The sequence below is a fragment of the Mauremys reevesii genome, linkage group 10, assembly GCF_016161935.1.
Source record: "Mauremys reevesii isolate NIE-2019 linkage group 10, ASM1616193v1, whole genome shotgun sequence".
NCBI classification, from domain to species: Eukaryota; Metazoa; Chordata; order Testudines; family Geoemydidae; genus Mauremys; species Mauremys reevesii.
This window is the reverse complement of record NC_052632.1, coordinates 72,801,072-72,825,477: the sequence shown is the minus strand read 5'-3', so window position 1 is coordinate 72,825,477 and position 24,406 is coordinate 72,801,072. Positions and strand designations below refer to the sequence as shown.

Genomic DNA, 24,406 nt, shown 5'->3' with positions numbered 1-24,406 from the left:
AACACAGTTTAGGTATGTAGTGTAGCTGTTATGATGATTAAGGGCTCTGTAAAATAAGTCAAACAAATGCATATCTGCCATATTAGAACTTCATTACTGGCAGTTTCTCAAATTCAGTTCAGTTTCAACTTGTGGTCCCTGTAGTGTTTCATAATTAAAATAGCAAACAGACCTCCAAGAGCATGGAACTCGGAGTGGGTGGAGTTGCGTAATGGCCTGATTGTACCTTGTCAATAAACAAAACTAAACACAAAAACCCAAGGAAATATATTCTGTGAATATTTGATAATTCTCTGTGAAGATCAGTGACCCAGCAGAATTTTAAAATGGTATAAATCAAATTGCTTAAATAGTATGTAACTTTAAATATTCAGTCTTCAAAGAGCTGAGTTAACAAGAAAACACTTAAACTTTTTATAGAAACTACAGTGGAAATGTGCATTGCTGATTTCAAACTTGAGAGACTGAATCATTAAAAACAGCTCCAACTTACCCACTATTTTCCTTGTGATCCTGTCTTTTGCGTTGAGCATGTATTTTTATAAGTTTCAGCTGCTTTAGACTGTGTATTGCACTGGTCTTACTCTTTTGAATGCAGTTTCAGAAGCTTTCACAGCAGTGGTTGACGTTCTAGCCAGTGAGTGTACTTTTTGCTGAATAAGATTCCATTTTTTCTTTTCTCTTTCACCACTTAACATCCTTTCACTGTAAAATTCATCCCTTTTCTGAAGTGTAGGATGATGCACTTGTCCGTAGAAGTTCTTCCAGGCAGGATTCAAATTAAAAACAACCCTTTCATTTTCTGAACTCCGTAAGAGAGCAGAGGGAGCATAGAAAGCAGAAGGAAAATTAAAACGTTATCTTCCCACCATCCCTCTCAAAATCTTCTGAGTGCTGAAAATGAAGTAGTTTGTCTCGGTGTTTAAAGTTTAACTTTAGGAAGACGGAGAAAGTGGAAAGCAAACTGAACGCTGTAGTAGAGATTTCTCTCTTCCCCCACTGGGCCCCATGCCGACTGTTTTTATTGATTTCAATCACTGGAGGCTAGCTAGCTCTCAGAAGAAACACTGTGTAATGTGTTCTTTCCTGGCTTTCATTAAAGAAACTCAATGCAGTGCGGTCACGCTGCCGAGCTTGCCTGGCAACCTGCCTACTCTCTGTGGTACTACTTTCATTGGAAGAGACCAAGCTCTTGTTTTCTTCTCCAGCAAGAACTTCAAAACATCTTATTCTGTTTCTACCTTTCCTAAGTCTAAAGCTGTTCAATATTTGGGGTAATTTTATCCGCACCCTTAAAGAGATAACTTTAAGTGATGCAAGTGCTGAATACTTTGTTGTTTGTTCAAATGTTCCCATAACAATCTCAGACTCTTTTTATTTAAAATCATTCTGTTAATTTATTCTTTGGGGGGGCTAGCAGAGAATGGAGTAATTTTACAAATCTAAGTACCAAATAAGTGGGTAAAAATGCTTTTCTGACCTTGTTCTGTCTTCTGCTGCATTGCCATTTAATCAGAATGAGTTAGTTTAATTAAGCAAACCATGGTAAGGGAGTAAGTAAAATAGTACTGCAGATAGGTACAGATTCCTGTCAGTGCCATAGTTACAGGCTAAGCAAAGCTGCATTTGCAAGACAGCTTGTTGTTGTTCCTTAGGCCTGTGTTGTGTTCAGAATAATGACACTGAAGTATGACTGATAGAAATAGGGAAATAAAATACTAATTCAGGTTTCAGAACTTGATCAGTTTCAGTACATATCACTTTAAAGGAATATACATTCTAGTGGAATTTAATTGACGTAATAGTTTTTGCAAATATTTTTCTCCCATGTGCACTTAAACTCTTCTGTTTAATTTAAATTTACTAAAAAAAATTCTTATTCAGCATTTCTTATTGATGACATTTTATGTACTCTTCAGAAGCATGTATGCAGATATATTAAATAGTTAAAGCTTTTAATTGGCTACATTTTGATGCCCGTGAAATTGCATGCCTGATTAATTCAATTTTAATTGCAAATTATACCTGCCTCTTGTGTTTGAGAGATGCAGTAGATTCTGTTTGTCTCTGTGTGTACGCATACCCCGTCAGGTATACAATAGCTGAAGGAACCCTTTCCTGGATCAGAAAGATACAAAAGCTTGTTCTCATTTAAATCTGGCTTTATGCAGAACTTATTTGAGGTTTTTCTGCCTGAACTGCATCTATAGAAACCTTTCCAAATCAAGTTAATGTAATTTCATCCCAGTGTTTCTGTTGCCAATAGTTGTAAGATTGTAAGGACCATTTAACTTTTATGAAAATTATTTTTAAAGAAACAGCAGTTTATTTCTTTGAACAATGTGTCACTTTAAAAATATTTTTTCTTTTGTCTAGATACTGTTTGTACATTTTTAATATATTTATTTTGATTCTAAGAATATTAGAAATCCAATAAAAATCTATTTTCTTTATAAAGTAAATGTCCATCTGTTGGAAGGCGTACGGGGGGGCGGGGGAGTTACTTTGATTTTAAGTCTGCTTTCTGTATCTTCATGAAATTTAAAATGCTCTTTATGCTCATACTTTCTCTGTTCATAAGGTGGTGAACTATAGAAAATGGTTTAAAGAAGTTGGTAAGATTGTGAGGTTTTTTACATAGTTTCTGTAGTTATAATTACAGTGTAATTGTTTGGCAAAGCCTCAATTAAATCATCTATCAACCTTTTCATTATTAACCGTGCTTTTGAGAGTTGTATAACTTTGGTCTGGTTCTTTGCATCTTTTAAATTATATTTATAGGTGTTGGAATTTTTTAGCTGGAAAATGATCACAAATCTGTCAGTGTTTGGTGTTTTGAGTGTGAAGGAAGACAGTGAATGTTTTAGCTACTCTGACTTTAAAATTGGGTGGCAAAAGACTTCATTTTAAAATGAAATTAATCATATTTTTGGTCACTAGTGTGAACAAGCCCCTTTTGGCATCACTGTTTAAAAATAATGGGAATAACACTGATGATACTGATTAAAACCGAAGACCAAGGCAATACAATGCTTCTGCTAGGAGCAAAGTGGGAGTCCTTTCTCGTCTTCCTCTTTGGGGAAATCTGTTGTGTCCTCAGTATATTTGTCGCTGTTGATCATGTTAAGATTTGTTCATCTGAACTTGTGTTGCTGCTTCCTTTAACTTCCTTTAAATCTCTTCATCCTTGCCCATGGTCTTCCATTCCCCTGTTATCCTCTGCTGTGTGCTAGCAGAAAAGGGTGCAACTCTGTTGACTTTTGTGGAGCTGGATCCACCTGCATCAATGGTGAATTTGGCTTCCTCCCTTTTTCATGCCATTTTCTGATGCTCTTTCTTGTCTTTAGCATTGTGTGTCTGATGAGTCTCCTTTGTGTTGTTTCTCATCCTCTGTTCCTCCCCATTCTTTGTAATCACTTCCAATTCTGTAAGGGTGACTGAACTGCAGTCAGCGAGCCACAAGTAGTTCTCCTACATTCCTAATGGGGCCCTGACACAGTACTCTGCAGCAGTAGAAATCTGTATGTTCTTGGCCACGATGGAGCAGCTAAATGTGCAGTCACTTGGCTCTGTTTGTGCTTGTTGTTGCCAGGGGTTGACAAGGACATCGCATAGAATGGGTTGGCAAGCAGAACAAGTAACAAAGAACACAGCCTCAAGACAGTTGTGACCCAGAGCCTAATTTGTAATAACTGGGAAGCCTGTATGAATAAAAATTAGGTTCCCCAGCCATAGTCTCATCTTCAGAGATCACAAGTTTAATAAACTCCATTTTGTTGCCATCACACAACAGTGACAGTGCAAAGGTGGGAATCCTGAAGCAGGTGAGCAAGGATCATGGGCCTATACAATAATGTCCTGAGTATTATCTAAGTGTCAGGTGGCCTGAGTTTTAGATTAATGGTCATTCTGGAAAGTAGGTAATGAGAAAAAATCTAGTTAAAAGCAAAACCACTTTCATTTTGCAGTGTAGTCCAGTACAGTCTCTTGTACCTAAAACCATATGTTCAGCTAATCCTAAAATGCACCCTCTCCTTTATACTATGGAAATATGAGGAACAAAACTGTAACCTACCGTACATCTTTCTACCAGTTATTCTTCAAATATATATTTCTTGTTATGGGGAGACATGACAGAATTAATCATAGATATACCCTTATTATAATTGCATTGAGTTTACTGTATTACAGTGTTTCCCAAACTTGGGACGCCGCTTATGTAGGGAAAGCCCCTGGCGGGCCAGGCCGGTTTGTTTACCTGCCGCATCCGCAGGTTCGGCTGATCGCGGCTCCCACTGACCGCGGTTTGCTGCTCCTGGCCAATGGAAGCTGCTGGAAGTGGCAGCCAGTACGTCCCTCGGCCCGCGCCGCTTCCAGCAGCTCCAATTGGCCTGGAGCAGTGAACTGCGGCCAGTGGGAGCAGTGATCAGCCGGACCTGCAGGTGCGGCAGGTAAACAAACCGGCCCACCAGGGGCTTTCCCTGCACAAGTGGCGTCCCAAGTTTGGGAAACACTGCTGTATTATATTAATCTTACTGGCCAGGTCTTCCATCTGTTAGTTTTTGATGGAAGTGTAACTGGGCTCTGGAGTGATGGGCATATGAACAGACAAGCACTTCCGACTTTCTCCTGCTTCACAGTTGTCAATCTGCAGTTGTTCCTGTTGACACAGCATTTTATTCAACCCCTAAATAGCCACTATGAGCACATTGCTCTTCAAGTCTTCCCATTGGCTTCCTTTTCATTTCTGAGTGCAGTTTAAGGTGCTGGTGATAATCGTTGAAGCTGTAAAAGATCTGCCAGCTGTGTTGGATAGATTGTATGGTGGGGTTTTAACTGAGATCTACTATGAGGCTCTTGTTGTTGGTTCCTGGTTTTATACACTCTCATAAGCAGCAGGGCTTCCTCAGCTGAGGACTTTTGAAACTGATTCTCCCTGACAGACCACTACAGCCCAAGTCTGACTGGCTTGAGAGTAGGACGGAAAGTTATACCAAATAGGAAACATTCATGTACGATTTTAATGTTTTTCTCTCTTTGTTATTTTTGGTGAGAGGAAGTGGTTTAGTGCCAACCTTATGTGATTTGCTGAGTTCCTAGCTGCTGTTGCACTGGGTACTGTGGCATGAACGGTGTATTGTGTGAGTTTCCCCACACTGCCCAATCAATGTTCCTCAATGGTGTCCTAGAAGGACCATCTCTGTGAGGGTGATGGTATTTTACTGTCTCTTTGCCCATTCAATCCTTAGCCTGTCATCTTAGTCAGCCGATAAGGTTGCCAATTATGATGTAACTATCTGTCAGTTAAGAACTAAACTGAAACCACTAATTCTCTTATCAAAGCCTATTCAGTAGCTGTCGGCATGTAGGGCCTTTTAGTTGTTACAGACCTGTTTCAAATTATAATCAGTGACTTAGAGATATATTGTTCCATCTTGTATTATCTGCGTACAGAGCTAGCTAGTCCCTTACCATTTTATGGTTTCCTTATATATACACAATGTTTTCATTTTCATCAACAAAGTTTAGTATTGTTGTCATGTTTTGTAGATCGAAGCAGTTTCTGAAACGCTGTGACTGAATTAGGTGAAAGTATATGATATTAGCCACTCTCAGTGCTGATTTTCATATGGATAGTAGTATCCCAATGCATCATTTTTGAAATATTGTTATTACTAAAGTATTGTTATCTGGAAATATCGCACAAAGTTATTTTATAGTTATATATAGGAATCACTTTGCCCACCATTGAAATGTAGCCACCTCTGGAGTGAAACAAGTGCAACACCATTGAACAACATAAGAGAAGAAATGAAGAAATAGAGACAACTGCATGTAATTGCAAATGCAAGGGGTGTTTTAAGTTACAATAGACAGAAACTAGTTACCCAAATAGGAATTTGGTGAAGACATCAGAGCTAGCATCCCTTCTTACTCTTGCAGAAAGTGCCCTGGCTCTTCAGTGAGCACAAATGGTTAGGAATTTTTTTGTCTGTCTTATTTAAAAGATGGCACATCTGGTGGCAAAATGCCCCTTAACACCTTCTCAGGGCATTGGTTCAGGAAAAACTCCAAGTTGAAGAGTGTCACCTCCTTTATCACAAAACCCACTGGGTTTTCTCCAGATGTCTTTCATTCAAGCGCTAACCTAGCCTGACTTTGTTTAGATTGAGACCTAATGAGTTCACAGACCAAGGTGGTATAATAGCTAGCAGCAGGCTTTGCAAATAGGCAAATGTATTGCATGCATTTTAAATTTATCACCTCAACAAACAAATGTATCACATGCTCATATGTGGATTTACATTATAATTATTATATGATTCCAAAAAAAAAAGCACCACCAATTATCATGTCACTTTACAAAGATGGAAAAAGACAACTTGAAACATTTATAATCTAAATAAAACAAGTGAAATCATGATTTATTTTTGTTGTTCTTTAAATAAAGATGAGACCACACCAAAACTCTGCATCTGAACCACTCCTCAAACTTTCAGGAACCTGGATTCAAATCCAATCTTCGTGCACAATTTATGTCTGAACTAGAGAGTTTACAGACAGCCCCCCAACCTGAAGCAAATACTCACCAGCAACCACACACCACAGAACAAAAACACTAATCCAGGAACCTACCTTGCAACAAAGCCTGATGCCAACTCTGTCTACATAGCTATTCAAGTGACATCATCATGGGACCTAATCACATCAGCCACACCATCAGGGGCTCGTTCACCTGCACATCTACCAACGTGATATATGCCATCATGTGCCAGCAATGCCCCTCTGTCATGTACATTGGCCAAACCGGACAGTCTCTACACAAAAGAATAAATGGACACAAATCTGACATCAGGAATCATAACATTAAAAAACCAGTAGGAGAACACTTCAACCTCTCTGGCCACTCAGTAACAGACTTAAAGGCGGCAATTTTGCAACAGAAAAGCTTCAAAAACAGACTCCAGCGAGAAACTGCTGAACTTGAATTAATATGCAAATTAGACACCATCAATTTAGGCTTGAATAGAGACTGGGAATGGCTGAGCCATTACACACATTGAATCTATTTCCCCATGTTAAGTATTCTCACACCTCTTGTCAAACTATCTGTAATGGGCTATCTTGATTATCACTACAAAAATTTTTCTCATAATTGATTAGCCTCTTAGAATTGGTAGGACAGCTCCCACCTTTTCATGTTCTCTTTATGTGTATATATATCTCCTTACTATGTGTTCCATTCTATGCATCCGATGAAGTGGGCTGTAGCCCATGAAAGCTTATTCTCAAATAAATTTGTTGGTCTCTAAAGTGCCACAAGTACTCCTGTTCTTTTTGTGGCTACAGACTAACATGGCTGCTACTCTGAAAAGTGACACAGCTGTATCCATGCAGCTGTGCCACTGTAAGATCGCTTGTATAGCCTCTCTATGCCGACAGGAGAGAGCTCTCTTGTTGATGTAATTAAACCACCCGCACCGAGCAGCAGGAGACATAGCACTGTGCACACTACAGCTTATGCCTGTGTAACTTATGTTGTTCAAGAGGATGGAGTATTCACACCACTGAGCAACATAAGTTTTGCCAACAGAAATGGTAGTGTAGACATAGCCCAAGTCTCCTAGTATGTCAGGGAGACTCCCATTTGCAACCAAAAAACTCCTGACTCCCGATTTAATAATATTTCCTCCCATATAAAAACTACATTACTCAGAATCATGTGTGTCAGCTACACGTGCGCATCAGCTCTCCCTCCCTCCCCCCAAGTCAGTGAGAGAGACTGATGTGCATGCGTGGGTGATCCACAAGATTCTTGTATTGTAGGTGACCTATACTTTGCTTCTGCTTATGATAATGAGGGAGGAGGGAGAATTGAAATGTGGGGCCTTGGTTGTGTCACAGAGCCTGGACAGCATGAGGCAGAGGCAGGTCCAAGGTTGGGGGTGGGTGATTACTTCAGGGAGAGGATCATGACTCATTCTTCCCCAGGACTGCAGCAAGGAAGGAGTGGATGAGGGTGTTCAGGGAGAGATGAACCGTTTCGGCCACTGTATCTTGTTGAGATCAGTTTAGTCTTTGAAAGCACCAGATTAGGGAGATGAGTCAGAGTAAATTTGGATGATATGTGAAGCCAGACAGAACAAATGTTTAGCTTTCAGCAGGTGTCTTTGGCAGATCAGGTTGCATACAGGTATTATATCTAACATACCCTTCCCTTTGCATGTAAATAATAATAATGATACTTAGCATTGACACAATGATTTTCATTGTAAAGCATTTCACAAAGATTCATTGAATGACATATTAAGGCTTTGGCACCAAGGAAGTGTAGTTTAGCCAGCGTTTTATTATAATAGGTTATTTGTGCATGCAATTCTGGTTTCAGTCTTGGATGCTTTATAGTCAGCAGGGAGATTGAATGGGGGCATTAGTTGGTGGGGAAGGAGATGGCTCTGGGGGTACTGGTGGGGCTGGAGAGGGGGCAGTGGATTTAGTGGCCCGAGTGTTGGGGGCAGGCAGTAGGGGGTATTGATGGGGTTGAGAGGAGGGATGCTCCTTGAAATTCATTTGAAAATGTTGGTCTATGACCTTTTGGTTTGCACTCATTCTTAGATACTTAAATCTAATGTACGGTATGCAGCTAGATTGCATACAAATGTTCATTAGCAAGACTGAAACTCCTGGCTTCCACAGTAAATATATTTATAAAAACCAATGAAGCTAATATGAAAGGGTTAATGCTCAGTGTAAGTAGAAAGATCCTGTGAATTATAAAATTCCTAGCATGTTTATAGTGAATGTGTTGGGAACTTTGAACAGAAGCCTGAGTGGATCATGTTTTAATCAGAATGGATTATAGGTTGTTCTGCCAGAAGGTACCTTGATGTATAAACTCTGACTCTCTTAACACAGGATAAATTCCAGTCTAAAGGGAGAACAGTGCTTTTGTTTCAGATGGCACCGAAGAGCAAAAATTGTTACGCTTGAAACAAGTGTCAGTGACTGGGATTTTGTATTTAGACCTAGTTACATGGATGCAGCAACTTGTGTTGTATTATGGGAGTAGTCGGGAGAGGGATAAAAAGCTTTTTGATAATGTGTGGAATGTGTGGGGGAAGGGAAGATAGATACGCATTTACTGTAAGTATGTGGATGGACGCAAGAGGCCTCTTTCTCAGAACTATTCTAATGACGTGCCACAGTCGCTTTATTTGAAAGCTTCATGGCTCAAGGAGAAAAGAAAACACATTCATTACATTATTTTTAAACGTAGATTAAACGTAGTGTGTCCTCTATTGGACAGCTGCTATAGTAATCTTTCACAAACATTTTAGGAATGACTCCACACTATGTTTTTCCTAGATTTTGCACGGCTAGATTGTTATTTTAGTAAATACTACAGCAGCTTATCAAGTGAAAACTTCTCTTCCTGTAAAATAATTACCTTCATCCTAGATACTAATTCCTTTTAGTATGAGTTACAAAACCTCTTCGATACAAATGCAGTGCATGCTCAAGTTGCTTGATTTTTCTAAGTGTTTGTACCTGTGCATGCTGGCTGCAGCCTCTGCTCAAGAAAATATTTGAGAGAACAAAGCAAATCTCCTTTCTGAGACTTTCCCTCATTTATTCAAATATCTGTTTTCTGTCTCTGTCTTGTTCAGATCAGTTTAGTCTTTGAAAGCACCAGGTTGGGGAGATGGGTCAGAGTAAACTTGGATGATATGTGAATCCAGACAGAAAAATGTTTAGTTTTCAGCAGGTGTCTTTGGCAAATCAGGTTGTGTACAGGTATTGTTTTATCTAACATCTCCTTCTCTCTGCATGTAAAAATAATAATGCTACTTAGCCTTTACATTGTGATTTTCATTTTAAAGCACTTCTCAAACATTCATTGATTGAGGGTTTGACCCTTATTAGGGAAGTGTAATTTAACCAGTCTTTTATTGTAATTGGTTATCTTTTTGTGCAATTCCAGTTTCAGTCTTGGGTGCCTTATACTCATAATAGGTAAAAAGGAGGCACAGAGAATAGTTAGTTGTATTGTTGGCAGATGTGTTCAGTTTGGCTCTGTATGCTATGGTATATAGATATAACTATGTCCCTTGGAATTATTTTTTCCCTGCTTTGCAAATATGGTACTGTAGGTACTTTGAGACTGTAGGTACACAATTGAAATTCCCCTCATGGAGGGTTCTTTTTTAACAAATTTGATCTCTTGTTATAAATGCCTTCTCAAAGCTAAAGGGGGTATTACAGAGCCTGTTACAGACTTGGCTGAGTACCCTACCGGATGGTCACCAGGCTGTTTATAATCAGACTTAACTATTGAATCCCAAATGCTTTCGAGCCAGCTGGGCCTGGGCAGAGTCCAGATACGGTCTCTAGTTCTGGCCTATCAGGAACATTCCCAGGATGCAGACTCACCGTCTGGCCCCCTTCTTGGGATATGGGACTCTGCAATCCAACTGCCCGAAGCCCTGGAGCCAATACTGAGCCCCCATCTCCTCCCCACTCCACCCGCCGACTTCCTCAGTTGCTTATGCACACTCACCCCAGGGTTCTACCCTGTGGGGACTCTGGTTCATAGTCTAAGTCTTTGGGGACACCTTTCCAATAAGGAACACATGCTTTGCAAATGAACTTCTTAAATACACACACTTTACTTTTGACAACTCAGGAAAGTTACAGATCCAGGCAGGGGTGGTGAATATAATAGGCCAGAAGAGGCTCAAGAGGTCAAGAATGCTGGCTCTGCCCTTTCTTCCCACAACTGAAACGTAAAGGACAGAGTAATGGTTCTCTGTTCATGCAGCAAATCATTTATGTGACTAGAGAGTTTCATGTAGACCACCATCCTAAGACCCTGTCTTCAGTGTGGTTTTCCTTGCCTGGGGATTTTGGAGGCTATCAGAGAAGCCTTTGTGTATCCTAGCTGAAGAACCACTAGAATGGAGAATTGACAAGGAGACATCAGGAAACACTCAACTTCTATGCAGACTTCCCCAGATGTCAACAATGAGCTTCTCCTTTTCCCTTCTTCACTCAGTTATTTGGATCCCTCTATGTGTTAGGATTTTGGTGACCCCTGAAGTATCTCATATGCACACTTTCCCTCTTCCATACTTTGTCACATGCAAATCTTTCTCCACACGATTTTTTTACGTGATGATTTCCTTTGATGACCTCTCCAGGTCCCGTCCAGTCCTACAATTCTATGAATTATTGCCTATAAGTTTGTCATGGACAAAAATTTCGTAATATTCTTGGAATCTTTTATGCAAACCTGATCTTTTGCCACGTAACATATTTTTACTATGTGTACTCTTAGTGCATTTAGACTAGATTCTCCCTGCCTAATACAGTGTATTCTATTTCATGCACTTCATGGTTGCCAAATGGATAGGTTAGCATGTGGTATGCTTACGCAAGTATTTTTGTTACTTCTGATAATTCCATTTTCAGTATGAATAACTGTTCCATCTGCAAACCTTAAGAAACTCCAGTCTTGGGGGTGGGGGAGGAAATTGAAGTTTCTTTAGATCTTCAGTTATTCATGCTGAAAATGGAATTATTGCAAATAACAAAATACATAAGTATATCACATGCTAACATATTTATTTGGCATACATAAAGTATATGAAATATAACACACTCTCTCTTTCCACTCAATCTTTACACTGATGGGGAAAAAAAGACAAACAAGGTTCAAATTCTTGGTCTTCACTCAAAAGGTGCAAGGTCTTTGCTGCTCAGTGGCCCTGGGCCCAGGATATCTGGATTACCTAAAGCTTCAGGATGAAGACCAAACACAGGAGCTAAGGATCATCACAAACCTCTCCACCTTTCGCCTCCAGTGCAAGGCACATTTCTTGAACCCTGCCTTCTCTCATACAAATGCATAACAACATGTGTGTATATATATATTAAAAAAAAATCCTACTAAACAAAACCCTTCATTCATTCTCTCCCCAAGGTGAGAAGTGTGTGCAGAGAACAAACAGCAGGTGACAGATGTTAATCATGCCACTTAAAGTACTACTGGAAGGACTCAGATTCTCTGGTAATGAGCCCGGTATAAAAACCTACATAGAACAAAACTTCTGTAGGCTTGCTCATTTTGGAGATTGGTGCTTAAAATATAATTATTTACAGTAGCATTTTACAGTACAGGAGACTGACAGAGCATACAGTAAAATTAGCAACCTGAGGTTTCTAGTATGAAATATTTCATGAGCTCTTCAATTAAAGTTACTCTTGTATTTTATTTCAGAGAACAAAAAAGGTGGAGGAGGAGGCGGAGGAACTTACCGCAGAGGAAAGGAGGACATTGGAAAGAAAACTAAAGAAAGAGCGTAAGAAGGAAGAAAAAAAACTGATGCGGGAAGCTGGAATTGCTGCTAAGAAAGAAGAGCCAAAAAAAACATCAGGAGCTGAGTTGGCACTGGAGTATTTAACTAGGTAAGAACCCTAAAACCTATATAAAGCTCCCTAGGAAAAGTAATCTGTAGACAATATCTTACCCAGGGCTAAAGCAGGCTCCCTGCGGCTCCCGGAAGCAGCCAGCATGTCTGACTCCTAGGTGCAGTAGCCAGGGAGGATCCACATGCTGCCCCCACTGTGAGCACTGGCTCCGCAGCTCCCTTTGGCTGGGAACCACAGCCAACGGGAGCTGCAGGGGTGGCACCTGTGGGGGCGGGCAACACGCAGAGCCCCCTGTGCCTAGGAGCTGGACATGCTGACCACCCCGTCCCAGCCTGGTGAAAATGAGTGAGGGTGGGGGAGAGCAAGCGACAGAGGGAGGGGGGATGGAGCGAGTGGGAATGGGGCCTCAGAGAAGGGATGGGAGACAGGTAGCACCTTGGGGAAGGGGGGCAAGGGGCGGAGGAAGAGAGTTCGGTTTTGTTCGATTAGAAAGTTAGCAACCCTAAAGAAAAAGGCAGTCCCTACCCTGAAGATCTTACAGTCTAAGTATAAATATTCCTAGAATTGCTGCACTTTCAAAGATTGTTGAGATCTTGCTAACAAAGGTCGCTAAAAAGATTGCATTGGGAGAACTTGTTCTATTTATTTACTCCGTTGTTTTAAAAGAGACACAGTTACTTTTACTCTCTATGTAATGAAATTACATTAAATGGTTTGAGATCATGCAATATTACTTAATTTCACCCAAAGCAATATATGACATTTGGAAGTTATAAATTAGATGCACTAAACTTCGTTTTAAACTTCGTAAACTATAAAGCCTTATATTTGCATACCAAAGGTTTATAATTACATGACAAGTTAAGTGATTGGTTTCAGACTGCAGATAGTTATTTAACATAGTTAGCATATTTGTATGTAAAATTCCAGCATAAAGCAATGTCAGTGTTTACAATAAAAAGAAATGCAGTGAAACTTTCATAGCATGCTTCAGCCACTTAGACATTATGGATAAACAGGAAAGTAGTTTTTTTTTTTTTTTTCCAAACTGCAAGTTACATGGCACCTCTAAAAACTCCAGAAGATTTACATGTTACAAAGAATAGGTTACCACTTGGAATAGCCCCCGTTTTCTATTTCTGGTAGTGCTTAATACTGAAATTCTCAGACAGTCTGAATGGTTACTTACAACTTACAACTCTCAGTGGGGCAGGAGGAAATTAATTGCATTCCAGACTGGGGGACACGTGCATTTTTGTTACATAAACTTCATCATGGAGTGATAGCAAAATGACAATAATATTTTCAATCTGGAAAACAGCTGGGATACTTCACCATTGTTTTGAACTGCAGTTGGATTGGCAGCTAGTTACCATCTGTTTCAACTGTACTCTGGAATGTGTATGTATTAGTGGTGGATATGGAGATAATGGTTTTCAGGATTGGAAAGCAAAGGAACAAGCTGTGGGTTTTTTGGTTAATATTCTAGTATTAACTTTGTTGATTTTTGCCTACTTAGATGGTATGTTATGACACCTTCTGAGAGTATTTTTTCTTTGGAGTTAAATAAATTTGACTACAAGAGTTTCACTTGACCTAATACTAAATTACCTGTGAAGCTGTCAAAGTACAGCTGATACATAGATTGGTCAGGTAATAAATAGTTGGAGTCCTGTGGATATATACTGCAGTAGGATATCCAGGGGATTATTGCATAAACCACTGACTTGTGTCTAGTAAGCTTAACAGAAAGAGGTCATAAGATGCTGAACTGCAGAGCAAACATGTTGATGCAGGTTTCCAGCATTGAATTCCAGTTAGCTATCCTGCACTAATATAAATTACAGAAAAATCTGCCTGATCTTTAGTCCTTTGGGAAACTTCCTAAACCCCTAGAATGGGCAACAAAACAACCTGAATTTAAATTTGTTGCAAAGGAACATACCTATGTTTTGTATCCTCAAGAGCATCTAGAATGAAATCCTGGCCCTATTTAAGTCAATGGCAAAACTCCCGCCTACTTCAACAGAGGCCATGATTTTAGTCCTTGTGTTTTGTAATATCTACACTCATCTTCTGAAGAAAGAAATAGGTTGGAAGACAAGGCAGTAGCACAGATACAAGAGTTGTTTGAAATTTGAAATAAACAAAGGAGAATGTTGTGGGTTTGTTTTGACCCTTCTAGGTAATATGACCTACCAGAGATAAAATAGTTGCTAAACGGGTTGGAAGCCTAACTGAGCAGAGGGTGAATCTCCTATGGAACAAGTGGAACTTCACGTCCCCACTGAGGTCTGAGACTGTTGTTTCAGTTCATTAACTATAGAATATTCCTAACATTGCACACCACCACACTGGCTTCTGAATTCACTAAGAGAAATCAACATCAAGTTGTTATAGTGAAGTTTCTTTTGACAAGTTAAGGAATTCAGAGGAAAATATTAGAAAACCTTCAGTGAGAGATTCATATACAAATCTATATGCTAGAGACGCATGGGAACATTTAAGTCATTATTTTTAGGAGAGAGGAGATTGTTTACATATTCCAAGAGTTATTAGTTTTTCTGTTTAGCTGTTCTACTGTATGGGACAGAATAAATAATATATTCTCACCAGAGATGGGTCAACCCATTTCAAACGATACTGTAAGAAAGAAAAGAAAAGAAGAGTTGTTTTTTATGTTTTGTTAGTACTTCTTTATATAGAAGACCCTGGTTCAGGAGCAACCTTTATGGGGTAATTTGAAAATAAAATGGAAGCACTCAGCACGCAAGCTAGAGTTCTTTCTTTGATGGTGCGTATCATCTCTCCCCCAAGACATGCCTCATCCTCCTAGGTGAGATGACTTAACAAAGGGATAATGTTTATAAGAGGGATTAAGGCATGCACAGAGTGGGGCAGGTAGTAACTGTTGATTGGTTACTTTATCTCTCAATGATAAAAAAATCACACTTACATTGAAAATAATACTCAGCATGGCACAGCAGTGCTAGACTTTCCGAAATTTTCTAGACTTTTCTAGAAATAACTGTGCTTTTGCTTATCCTCTTCCTCCCCCAATCCTGCATTAACACTGTTGGTTGCCTGCCTTCAGAAAGTTCTGTACTGCTTGGCACAGTGTGCTAGAAACTGAACTATAGTTTGTTACTAATGAGGGGCAGAGGAATTAGAGAAGTCTGGGCCCTGGCAACATAATATCCTATGCTACAATGAGATGCCACTATATTAAATATTATGGTCTAGATCCTCAGGTGGTGTAAATTGCTATTTGTCACCAGAGGATCTGCTCTGATGAAAGGCAGGAAGCCCTAGACTATGGCCATATCAGCACTGTCTTGAATGCAGGCCTAAGCAGGATAGGTGACTACATTCACAAATAGATAAAGGGCACAAAATGAAATGGGAAGATGACAAAGAACAAGCCAAGTAAAATCAGTTCTGTCCAAGATGGATTTCCAGGAAGTACAATTCATTAGTCATTTCATTGATCACATGTGAGCCAACAGGGACAAATCCATCAGGAAATGAACCTTAATATTCTCTAAAGCAGATTATTTTTTCAGCTGACTTCAAAAAGAAAACCCCTTGTAAATATAAGGATGTTCATTAAAAGGCTCCTTAGTTGACCAAAAACACTTTAAAGTGATTTCAGATGACAATGCCGCCTTGTAATTGAAGGAATTTAAGTCACACTAGCAAGAGGAGCACTTTAATTACAGTGTTTCCTAATGTTTGGTTATATTAAAAAGAAAAACACACTGTACTTAAATAATATCAGATGTGATACGCTGCTGCCCTGACAAAAGCCTGGAAATTGAAGATAAGACTGAGCTTGCATCTTTAGTTTTATCATGTCTAAAAATTAAAAAAAAGTGCATGACATAGATATGATCAGAACATTTTCTGGCCTTTGTCATATCTGAATTTTGTGTACATTTAATTTTTTTCATTTTAACTGTGTTTTTAATTGTCATAAAATCTTATAAGGTATAAAATCGCTGTGTACTATTGCCCTAATAGGTAACAGCTTTGAAGGTTGGTCAATATTTAGTATTAACTGATAATTTGAGCTAGTGATGGGGAAGCCACCAAAATATTTAGTTTGGAAAAGCATCCCAAAGCTCAGCATATCTAGTCCTGTTTGACAAAGAAATTAGTCTGTAAATGTAAGAACAGACTTTCTCATGAGATTTCCTGTTCTTGGTTTTAGATGCAGTAAAAGGCTCATGAGAGTGGGTTTTTTTCTTTTGGTGTTTTGATATTTTTGCTTCTAATTCTGGATGAAATCAAGAAGTATAGAAAAGCATGAACATTTTAAAAAAAGTTAACCAGACCATTTCTAGCTTCCAAAAACATCAGGTAATTATTTTATCTGAACTTGCTGGTCCTTTTAAATTATGGATCCTCCTGACAATTATACAGGTACGTGGGCTTTTATGCAATGGCCAAGTATCAAGATAAATCAGTTCCAAAGGAAAATTCATAAGCTAGTGTCAGCTAGCAAACCATATGCCAAAACTGGACTTTGAGGAAACCCAGGTATTTGTTTCATGGGCTGGTCCCCTGGATGGGTTTACAAGCACCAGTCGCAGACCAGAAGCTTTGAATTGCTTTCTGTTCACTAGTGTGAGACCAGACTCAACCAGCAGAAGGCAGACCAAAGCTTCTGCCATTTCCTACCAGTCTCCTTCCTAAAGATAGGGAAGACTTTCAATCACCCTTTCCCTTGGCCAGTGAAAAGAAGAAAGGGGGAGAAGAAACCCCTGCTTCCCCATGATTATCTCATTTCACGTCACCCTCAAAATAGAGGCTTTGGCAGCTCCTTCCAACTTGGTTTCTTCAGTTTGAAGATCCCAGCATGTCTATAATCTGCAAGTACCAGTTCCTCATCAAAGGGAAACCAGGGAAGAGATTTGAGGGCGTGTGGAGGGGAAAGAATATGGACGCAGAGTGGAGGTGGAGAGATTATAAGAACATGGAAAGGGAAAGGAGCAAATAGTGTAGGTAGAGAAACAGATGAAGAATGTATGGGGAACAGAAGAAAAGAGAAGGATAGGAAGATAGACTAGAAAATATGCCAGATTATATAAAAGGGTGCAAAGAACAGAGGGTTATAGTGTTCATTTGGTAACATGGATCAGATCTTAGTTTCAAAAGCCATCCTGTTGATGTGGCTGCTCTTCATTTATAGTGATCAGTGAGGATTCAGTTTTAAGGCTGAATTTAGAGATTATTTCTTTTAATTTCTTAGACGCTTTCAAAGTTGGGGGAAATTCGCACCTTTCTGAGTGCTACTTGGCTGCAAGAAAAGGATGTTGCAACTCATGGGAGTGCTAATGAGAGATATTGATAATTGGTTGATTGGCCATGGCACTAAAATGTCTGGCAAAACTTGCTTTGTCTTGGCAACTCACTTGGTCCTAGAGCTGTTCTTTCTATTGTGCCTGCTTTAGGAAGGTGGTGTTATATGGATCTGCACCCATGGCCTCATCCAGCACCCATGGAAAGCATGCAGTGATCACTCAGATATAACCCAAAACAAGTGGGATGCCAAGACTGATTCCATATACATACCTGAATTGAAAAGGAGATGAGTTAATCTCCCTAACTGGATATAGCTATGAACCATCCCTGCCTGGGATGTCATTTATCACCTACACCTAAAAAGTTCTTTGGAAGTGCTTTTCTCCCCCCTGCTTTGAAATGCTCCATGTTGCACCAAATAACATCTAGTGTCAAAACACTTTGCTGAGGAGGATCATCTCTGTACCCTTATAGATTTTACCTTCCTCTGCGAATCACTCTTTTTATGGCACCTGGCCAACAGAGTGATTTAGAGTGTATCTAGAGAACTATAAAGCATTTTAAAAAGAAATATCAGAGAAACGGGGCATATCCAAAACCACAAAAGTAAAAATGCAGGTTTTGTGATTTTCAGTTTGAGTGAAGAAATTTTGTAATTCTAGTAACACTATCCCTGATCTCATGGACGCTGATGGTCAATTCCAATAGTACTGCAATCAGCACTAGAACTAGAGTCCTTGCTAACCAAAGGCTTTAGCTCTGTCAGCAGAATCAAAGGTGTCCTAACCCTTGGCCAAGACTGTTAGTAGTCGTGCCAAATTTGTTTCAGCTCGAAATAACTCTGGTTTTCAGAAGACGAGTTGGCCTTTGTTACCAGGCTCCTACCACCAGACTCCTAGAGAGCTTCTAGAGGAGGCCAGTAATATCTACCTTAATGTCTAGTATTAGGACTTTAGATGTGAGGGTAGTAGATCCTTTGGAACTCTAAATATACAGATAGATATTTCCCTCCAGAGCCCAAAGAGTAATTTGGGTTTAACAGAAATTTAACATTCAGTCTGCTCCCTCCCTCGCTCAGGATACAGCAAATTTGTTTAGGGAAGACATCAGTGGGGGTATTCTCTGCAAACACAGTAGGGTTGAGGGGAAAGCACTGGCCCTCCCTCCAGAGATAGAAAAGAACAGAGTGAGATCACTCTCTGTTCTGAAGCACCTCTGAAGAAGAACCTTTAGCTCAACTTTTTTTTTTATGATTGCGGTTAAACCAAATTAAAGCATATTTAGATTCTTTTTTAATTGGTGGTATAATTCATATTAGATTTTGGTACAGATAAAGAAATGCTCTGATTGTGGAAACAGCAGCAAATTTATTTTTACTATATCGTAGTATTTTGTATAATAAAATTTAAATCGTTTTCTACTTTAAATGAAACTTGGATGTCTTTCTAAAGGATGTTTTTGCTCTAGCTCAACTAGAAGTTATGGGCTTAATGCAGGAATGGGCCATCTTTGACCCATGTTATGCTGCAGGTCAGACTTCCATAATGGTGTCTTCTGGCATTAAAATCTAGTAATCTATAATAGGGATGTCATGAAAATTAAGTTCAAAACAAAGCTGTGTTCAGACTCCAATGCAAATGTTATTAAAACTTTGGGATAGGTTTTCTTCCTTAGACTAATAGCAAGAAAATGGTTTATACAGAATTTGAAATTCCAGGCCCTGACTGTACTCATAGCTGTCAAAATAAATAGGACCTACGATACAATCCTAAAGAATCATGCAGTTTTAGGCATAAATACATAAATAATAAAGTTTTAAATGTACGATGATAGCTAGTGTATAAACCCAGTGTGTCATAAAGATTCCATAAATTCCCAGCCACTCCATAAACTACACAGCTTCATCTAAGGTTCAAGAAGGCTTGAGCAAATTCTTAAACATATCTCTATATCCAGATTTCTTTTCCAAAGGAGTGGTGACTTTTGCTTGTGTCCCCAGAATGCAGTTACAGCATTATGTGACATTTGGAAGGCTGGGGAATTTGTGACATCTTTGGATTGATGTTGACTCTAACACATAGAACAGCAAAGTCTCATTGCACACTTCCTACTGGACAAGAGAGGGAATTCCCCGTATGAGAGGGAAATATTATGTATGTAGAAGCCCATGTGTTATCCTGAATTGCGTAAAGATTGCTCAAGAGTTGATCAGATTGTGTCATAGTTAGTTCAGTAGCTAAAATGGAATGTGAATAAACCCCTGGGAAAAAAAATGCTTTCAACTGATTTAAGAGAAGCAAAAACCGATTGTAATTAGGAACTGATTGGGGATTCTCTTCAAAAACTGGTGCTTTAAAGTGACCTGAAAGAGCAGTGTTGCCTCATAGATTAAGGAAATTGTGTGATGGGGATATTTTTTGTTTTTAATAATTGAAAGGGGGTTAATGCAAAGCTTTTTGGGGTAGGGATAAACTAGAAATGTGATGAATTGTAATTTAGTCATACATGATTCTGGCCATTTTGTCAATTCATCAAATCAGATGATAAAATCAGGACTATTCCCAGAGACCGTAAATGGACACTGCCAGATAGGTGATAAATTCACATTCTGCACTGCTATGAGGCAGTGACCATTTTAAGTTTGGACAGGCCACTTTTTGCTTCTATCCTGACTGCAGAGACTTGCACCTGCAGTGCCGCCTAATGCCAGAAACCTGCTGCAACTCCCCATCTCAGGACCCACCTGCTACTTCTTTGCCCTGGCCAAACCGCTCCAAGCCTCAGGCCTCCTGCCAGCGCCCACCAGCCACACTGGCTGGCCCAAGCCCAGGGCCGCCGACTGGCCCCGAGCACCGGCCCGACCCCCAGGTTGGCCTGAGCTACCTCTAGCCGCCAACCGGCCAAGCCCTGTGCTCCAGGCCACCATCCTGAGCTGAGCCCCTGCCAGCTTTGGGGGAAAGGGCGAGTGAGGGCGGGCCTCAGGGCAGAGTGTGGGCAGGGCCATGGCCTTGGTTAAGGGAGGCTTAGCCTCTGTTGGCCTATAATAGCCGACGCTAGGGTGACCGGATGTCCTGATTTTATAGGGACAGCCCCAATTTTGGGGTCTTTTTCTTATATAGGCTCCTATTACCCCCCCACCCCCCCACCCAGTCCCGATTTTTCATTTGCTGTCTTGTCACCCTATCCGATGCCCATAGAGGGACTATAAGTCTATATTATCTCCTGGCTCCGTGCTGTGATGTTTTGCTTATGTGGGGCAAAATTGAATTGATCTTTCTTGTAGCCACATCACATCGCAAGCGCATGTTTAATTTGCTGTCCACTATAACTCCTAGGTCTCTTTTTAACATTATTCATTCTCCTGGTAATGACAGTATTTCCCATGGACTGACCAACTTTGAGCATAATAATTTTTTACACTCTGTGTTATTGAGACTTGTTTGCAATGTTGTTGTAGCTGTGTTGGTCCCAGGATATGAGAGAGACAAGGTGGGTGAGATGATATCTTTTATTGGACCAACTCTGTTGGTGAAAGGGACACGTTTTTGAGCTTACACAGTTCAGACTTGAATAAGAGCTCTGTGTAAGCTTGAAAGCTTCTCTCTTTCACCAACAGAAGAAATTGGTCCAATAAAAGATATTACCTCACCCACACGGCTGTTTGAACAATAATTACTTCCCATTTCAATGTGACTCTAGCAGTCCCGTACAGTCCTGCTTTAAGTAATCAGAGATGGGTTTACATATTAATATATATAGATTGTTGGATGATAGTCTTCTCCTCTTAATCTGATTTTCAAAACTGTACATTGAGGACCAGATGAATGTCATCTTACACTCCTGTAGTAGTAGGGAGTAGCACACAACTTTTTTCCCATTTCATCAAGATGTTAAACTGCAAACCACTTAGTTATTTTCTGTCCCTATAGATGTAGTCAGTGCACTTGGATTCAGTTTTCTGTGTCTTGGTGGCAGCTGACACAGTGAACTGCTTTTGGACCCATGCCAGTGTTTTCCTAACCTCAAAATGTCCTGCTGCAGGAATATTGTGCAGCTGTTGTACAACTGTTGTTTTAGAAGGATTAGTAACTACATGATGGAGTAGCTGCTCTTTCCATTTGTGGTATAACATGTTTTGCTGCAGTGCTACAGACACATTAACATCTACACTCCTTGTTTTTTGGGCTCATGGCTTATGTATATCTTGTTTCTTTGTCCACCCCTAAATACGCTGGCAGTGAATCAATAGTTCAGGCTGTGCCTCAGGGAGGATTCACCAAGAGGGAGGGCCAGATGCTTTAATCCGCAAGCTGCCACTCAGGGTACAGCTAGACAGCACCAAAAAAAAAAAAATTCAGCAAACGTCAGAGTCCTGGTCAACTGACTCCGGCTGTCACTATGGGGACAAGCCTTGTGGATGGGAGAGGAGAGAGTGGTAGATGTGGTATATTTTGACTTTAGTAAAGCTTTTGATACTGTCTCACATGACTGTCTCATAAACTAGGGAAATGTAACCTACATGTCGTTACTGTAAAGTGGGTGCAGAACTGGTTGGAAAATCATTCCCAGAGAGTAGTTATCAGTGGTTCACAGTCAAGCTGGAAGGGCATAATGAGTGGGGTCCTGCAGGGATCAGTTCTGGGTCTGGTTCTGTTCAGTATCTTCATCAATGATTTAGATAATGGCATAGAGAGTACACTTAAAAGTTTGCGGACGATACCAAGCTGGGAGTGGTTGCAAGTGCTTTGGAGGATAGGATTAAAATTCAAAAAGATCTGGACAAACTGGAGAAATGGTCTGAAATAAAAAGGATGAAATTCAATAAGCACAAATGCAAAGTACTTCACTTAGGAACAGTCAGTTGCACACACACAAAATGGGAAATGACTGCCTAGGAAGGAGTACTGCGAAAAGGGATCTGGGGGTCATAATGGATCACAAGCTCAATATGAGTCAACAGTGTAACACTATTTCAAAAAAAGCAGATATTTTGGGATGTATTAGCAGGAGTTGTAAGCAAGATACGAGAAGTAATTCTTCTGCTCTACTCTGCACTGATACAGCCTTAACTGGAGTATTGTGTCCAGTTTTGGGCGCCAATTTCAGGAAAGATGTGGACAAATTGGAGAAAGTCCAGAGAAGAGCAACAAAAATTATTAAAGATCTAGAAAACATGACCTGTGAGGAAAGATTGAAAAAAATGGGTTTGTTTAATCTGGAGAAGAGAAGACTGAAAGGGGACATAATAGTTTTCAAGTATATAAAAGGTTGTTACAAGGAGGAGGGAGAAAAATTGTTCTGAGGATAGGACAAGAAGCAATGGGCTTAAATTGCAGAAAGGGTGGTTTAGGTTGGACATTAGGAAAAACTTCTTGTCAGGGTGGTTAAGCACTGGAATAAGTTGCCTAGGCAGGTTGTGGAATTTCCATCATTGGAGATTTTTAAGAGCAGGTTAGACAAACACCTGTCAGGGATGGTTTAGATAATAGTTAGTCCTGCCATGAGTGCAGGGGACTAGACTAGATCAGTGGTTCTCAACCAGGGGTCCAGGGCCCCCTGAGGGGCCGTGAGCAGGTTTCAGGGAGTCCTCCAGGCATGGCCAGCATTAGACTCTCTGGGGCCCAGGGCAAAAAGCCGTAGCCCCACTGCATGGGGCTGAAGCCTGGGGCCCTGAGCCCTGCCACTTGGGGCGGAAGCCAAAGCCTAAGTAAGGTAACTTTGCAGGGACCCTGTGGCCTGGAGCCCAAGACAGTTTCCCTGCTTGCTAACCCCTAGTGCTGGTCCTGGCTTTTATATGCAGAAAACTAGTTGTTGTAGCATGGGTGGGCCGTGGGGTTTTTATAGCAGTGGTCCCCAACGTGGTGCCTGTGGGTGCCATGGCGCCCGCCGGAGCATCTGTGTGCGCCCGCGTACTGGCCAGCGGACAAGCATCCACCGAAATGCCGCCGAAAAGTGGCGCCACCAAGAGGCGTTGCCACCAAAATGCCACTGATTTTCGGCGGCGACACCTCTTGACGTTACCGCTTCTCGGTGGAATTTTGGCAGCTGCTTGTCCACCGGCCATGGTCCTCGGGGGCTTGTCGTCCGGCGCCCGCCACTCGGAAAAGGTTGGAGACCACTGTTTTATAGCATGTTGTGGGGGCCTCAGAAAGAAAAAGGTTGAGAACCCCTGGACTAGATGACCTCTTGAGGTCCCTTCCAGTCCTATGATTCTATGATAAAACATAACAACGTAGATGTTCCCACTTGAGCTGGAGACTCGGCTCTCAACCCTGGCGAAGAGGAAGGGTCTCAGGACCTGGGCAAAACCAGCTCTTTCCCTTCGCTGTCCAGGCTACACCTCCTTCCTATCCAGCACCACTCACTTTGGGAGCTGTGCAGGCCCCTTTCTGCTCCTCTCCAGCCCAACAGAAGTGGCAGCTACTCTGTGCTGCCAAAGCCTCAACTCCTATTGGATTTTCCACTGCCCAGCACCTGCACGAAAGTCTGCATTGATACAGATCTAGCAATGACACTGGCCCTGGTATCGTATTATGTTTGTGTCAGTTACATCTTTGGGATCAATATTGTGAACTTTTGTGATGCATGGGAACCTTTTAGTTTTCTTTTTAATTAGTTTCATTTTTGTATTGTGCCGTACTAAAAAATAAACAAACCATCATGGGCTGCATCC

The 24,406-nt window shown here is 40.6% G+C and overlaps 2 protein-coding genes across 11 annotated transcripts in view; one reads left to right on the top strand and one right to left on the bottom strand.

Moving 5' to 3' along the window:
- Positions 1-24,406, top strand: part of C10H7orf50 (chromosome 10 C7orf50 homolog) — a 210,276-nt gene that overhangs the window by 141,559 nt on the left and 44,311 nt on the right. For all 6 annotated transcript variants that reach the window (XM_039490127.1, XM_039490123.1, XM_039490125.1 and 3 more), the window contains one exon: positions 12,278-12,465. In XM_039490127.1, the coding sequence (XP_039346061.1) occupies positions 12,278-12,465 (188 nt within the window). The remainder of the gene's footprint in view (positions 1-12,277; positions 12,466-24,406) is intronic.
- Positions 1-24,406, bottom strand: part of GPR146 (G protein-coupled receptor 146) — a 99,585-nt gene that overhangs the window by 63,658 nt on the left and 11,521 nt on the right. For 2 of the 5 annotated variants that reach the window (XM_039490115.1, XM_039490113.1), the window contains exon 1: positions 494-1,116. The exons of 2 other annotated variants lie outside the window; for them this stretch is intronic. The gene's annotated coding sequence lies outside the window, so the exon portion shown is untranslated. Of the gene's footprint in view, positions 1-493; positions 1,118-24,406 lie in introns of those variants that run through there. One more of the 5 variants, XM_039490120.1, reaches the window with a different exon arrangement.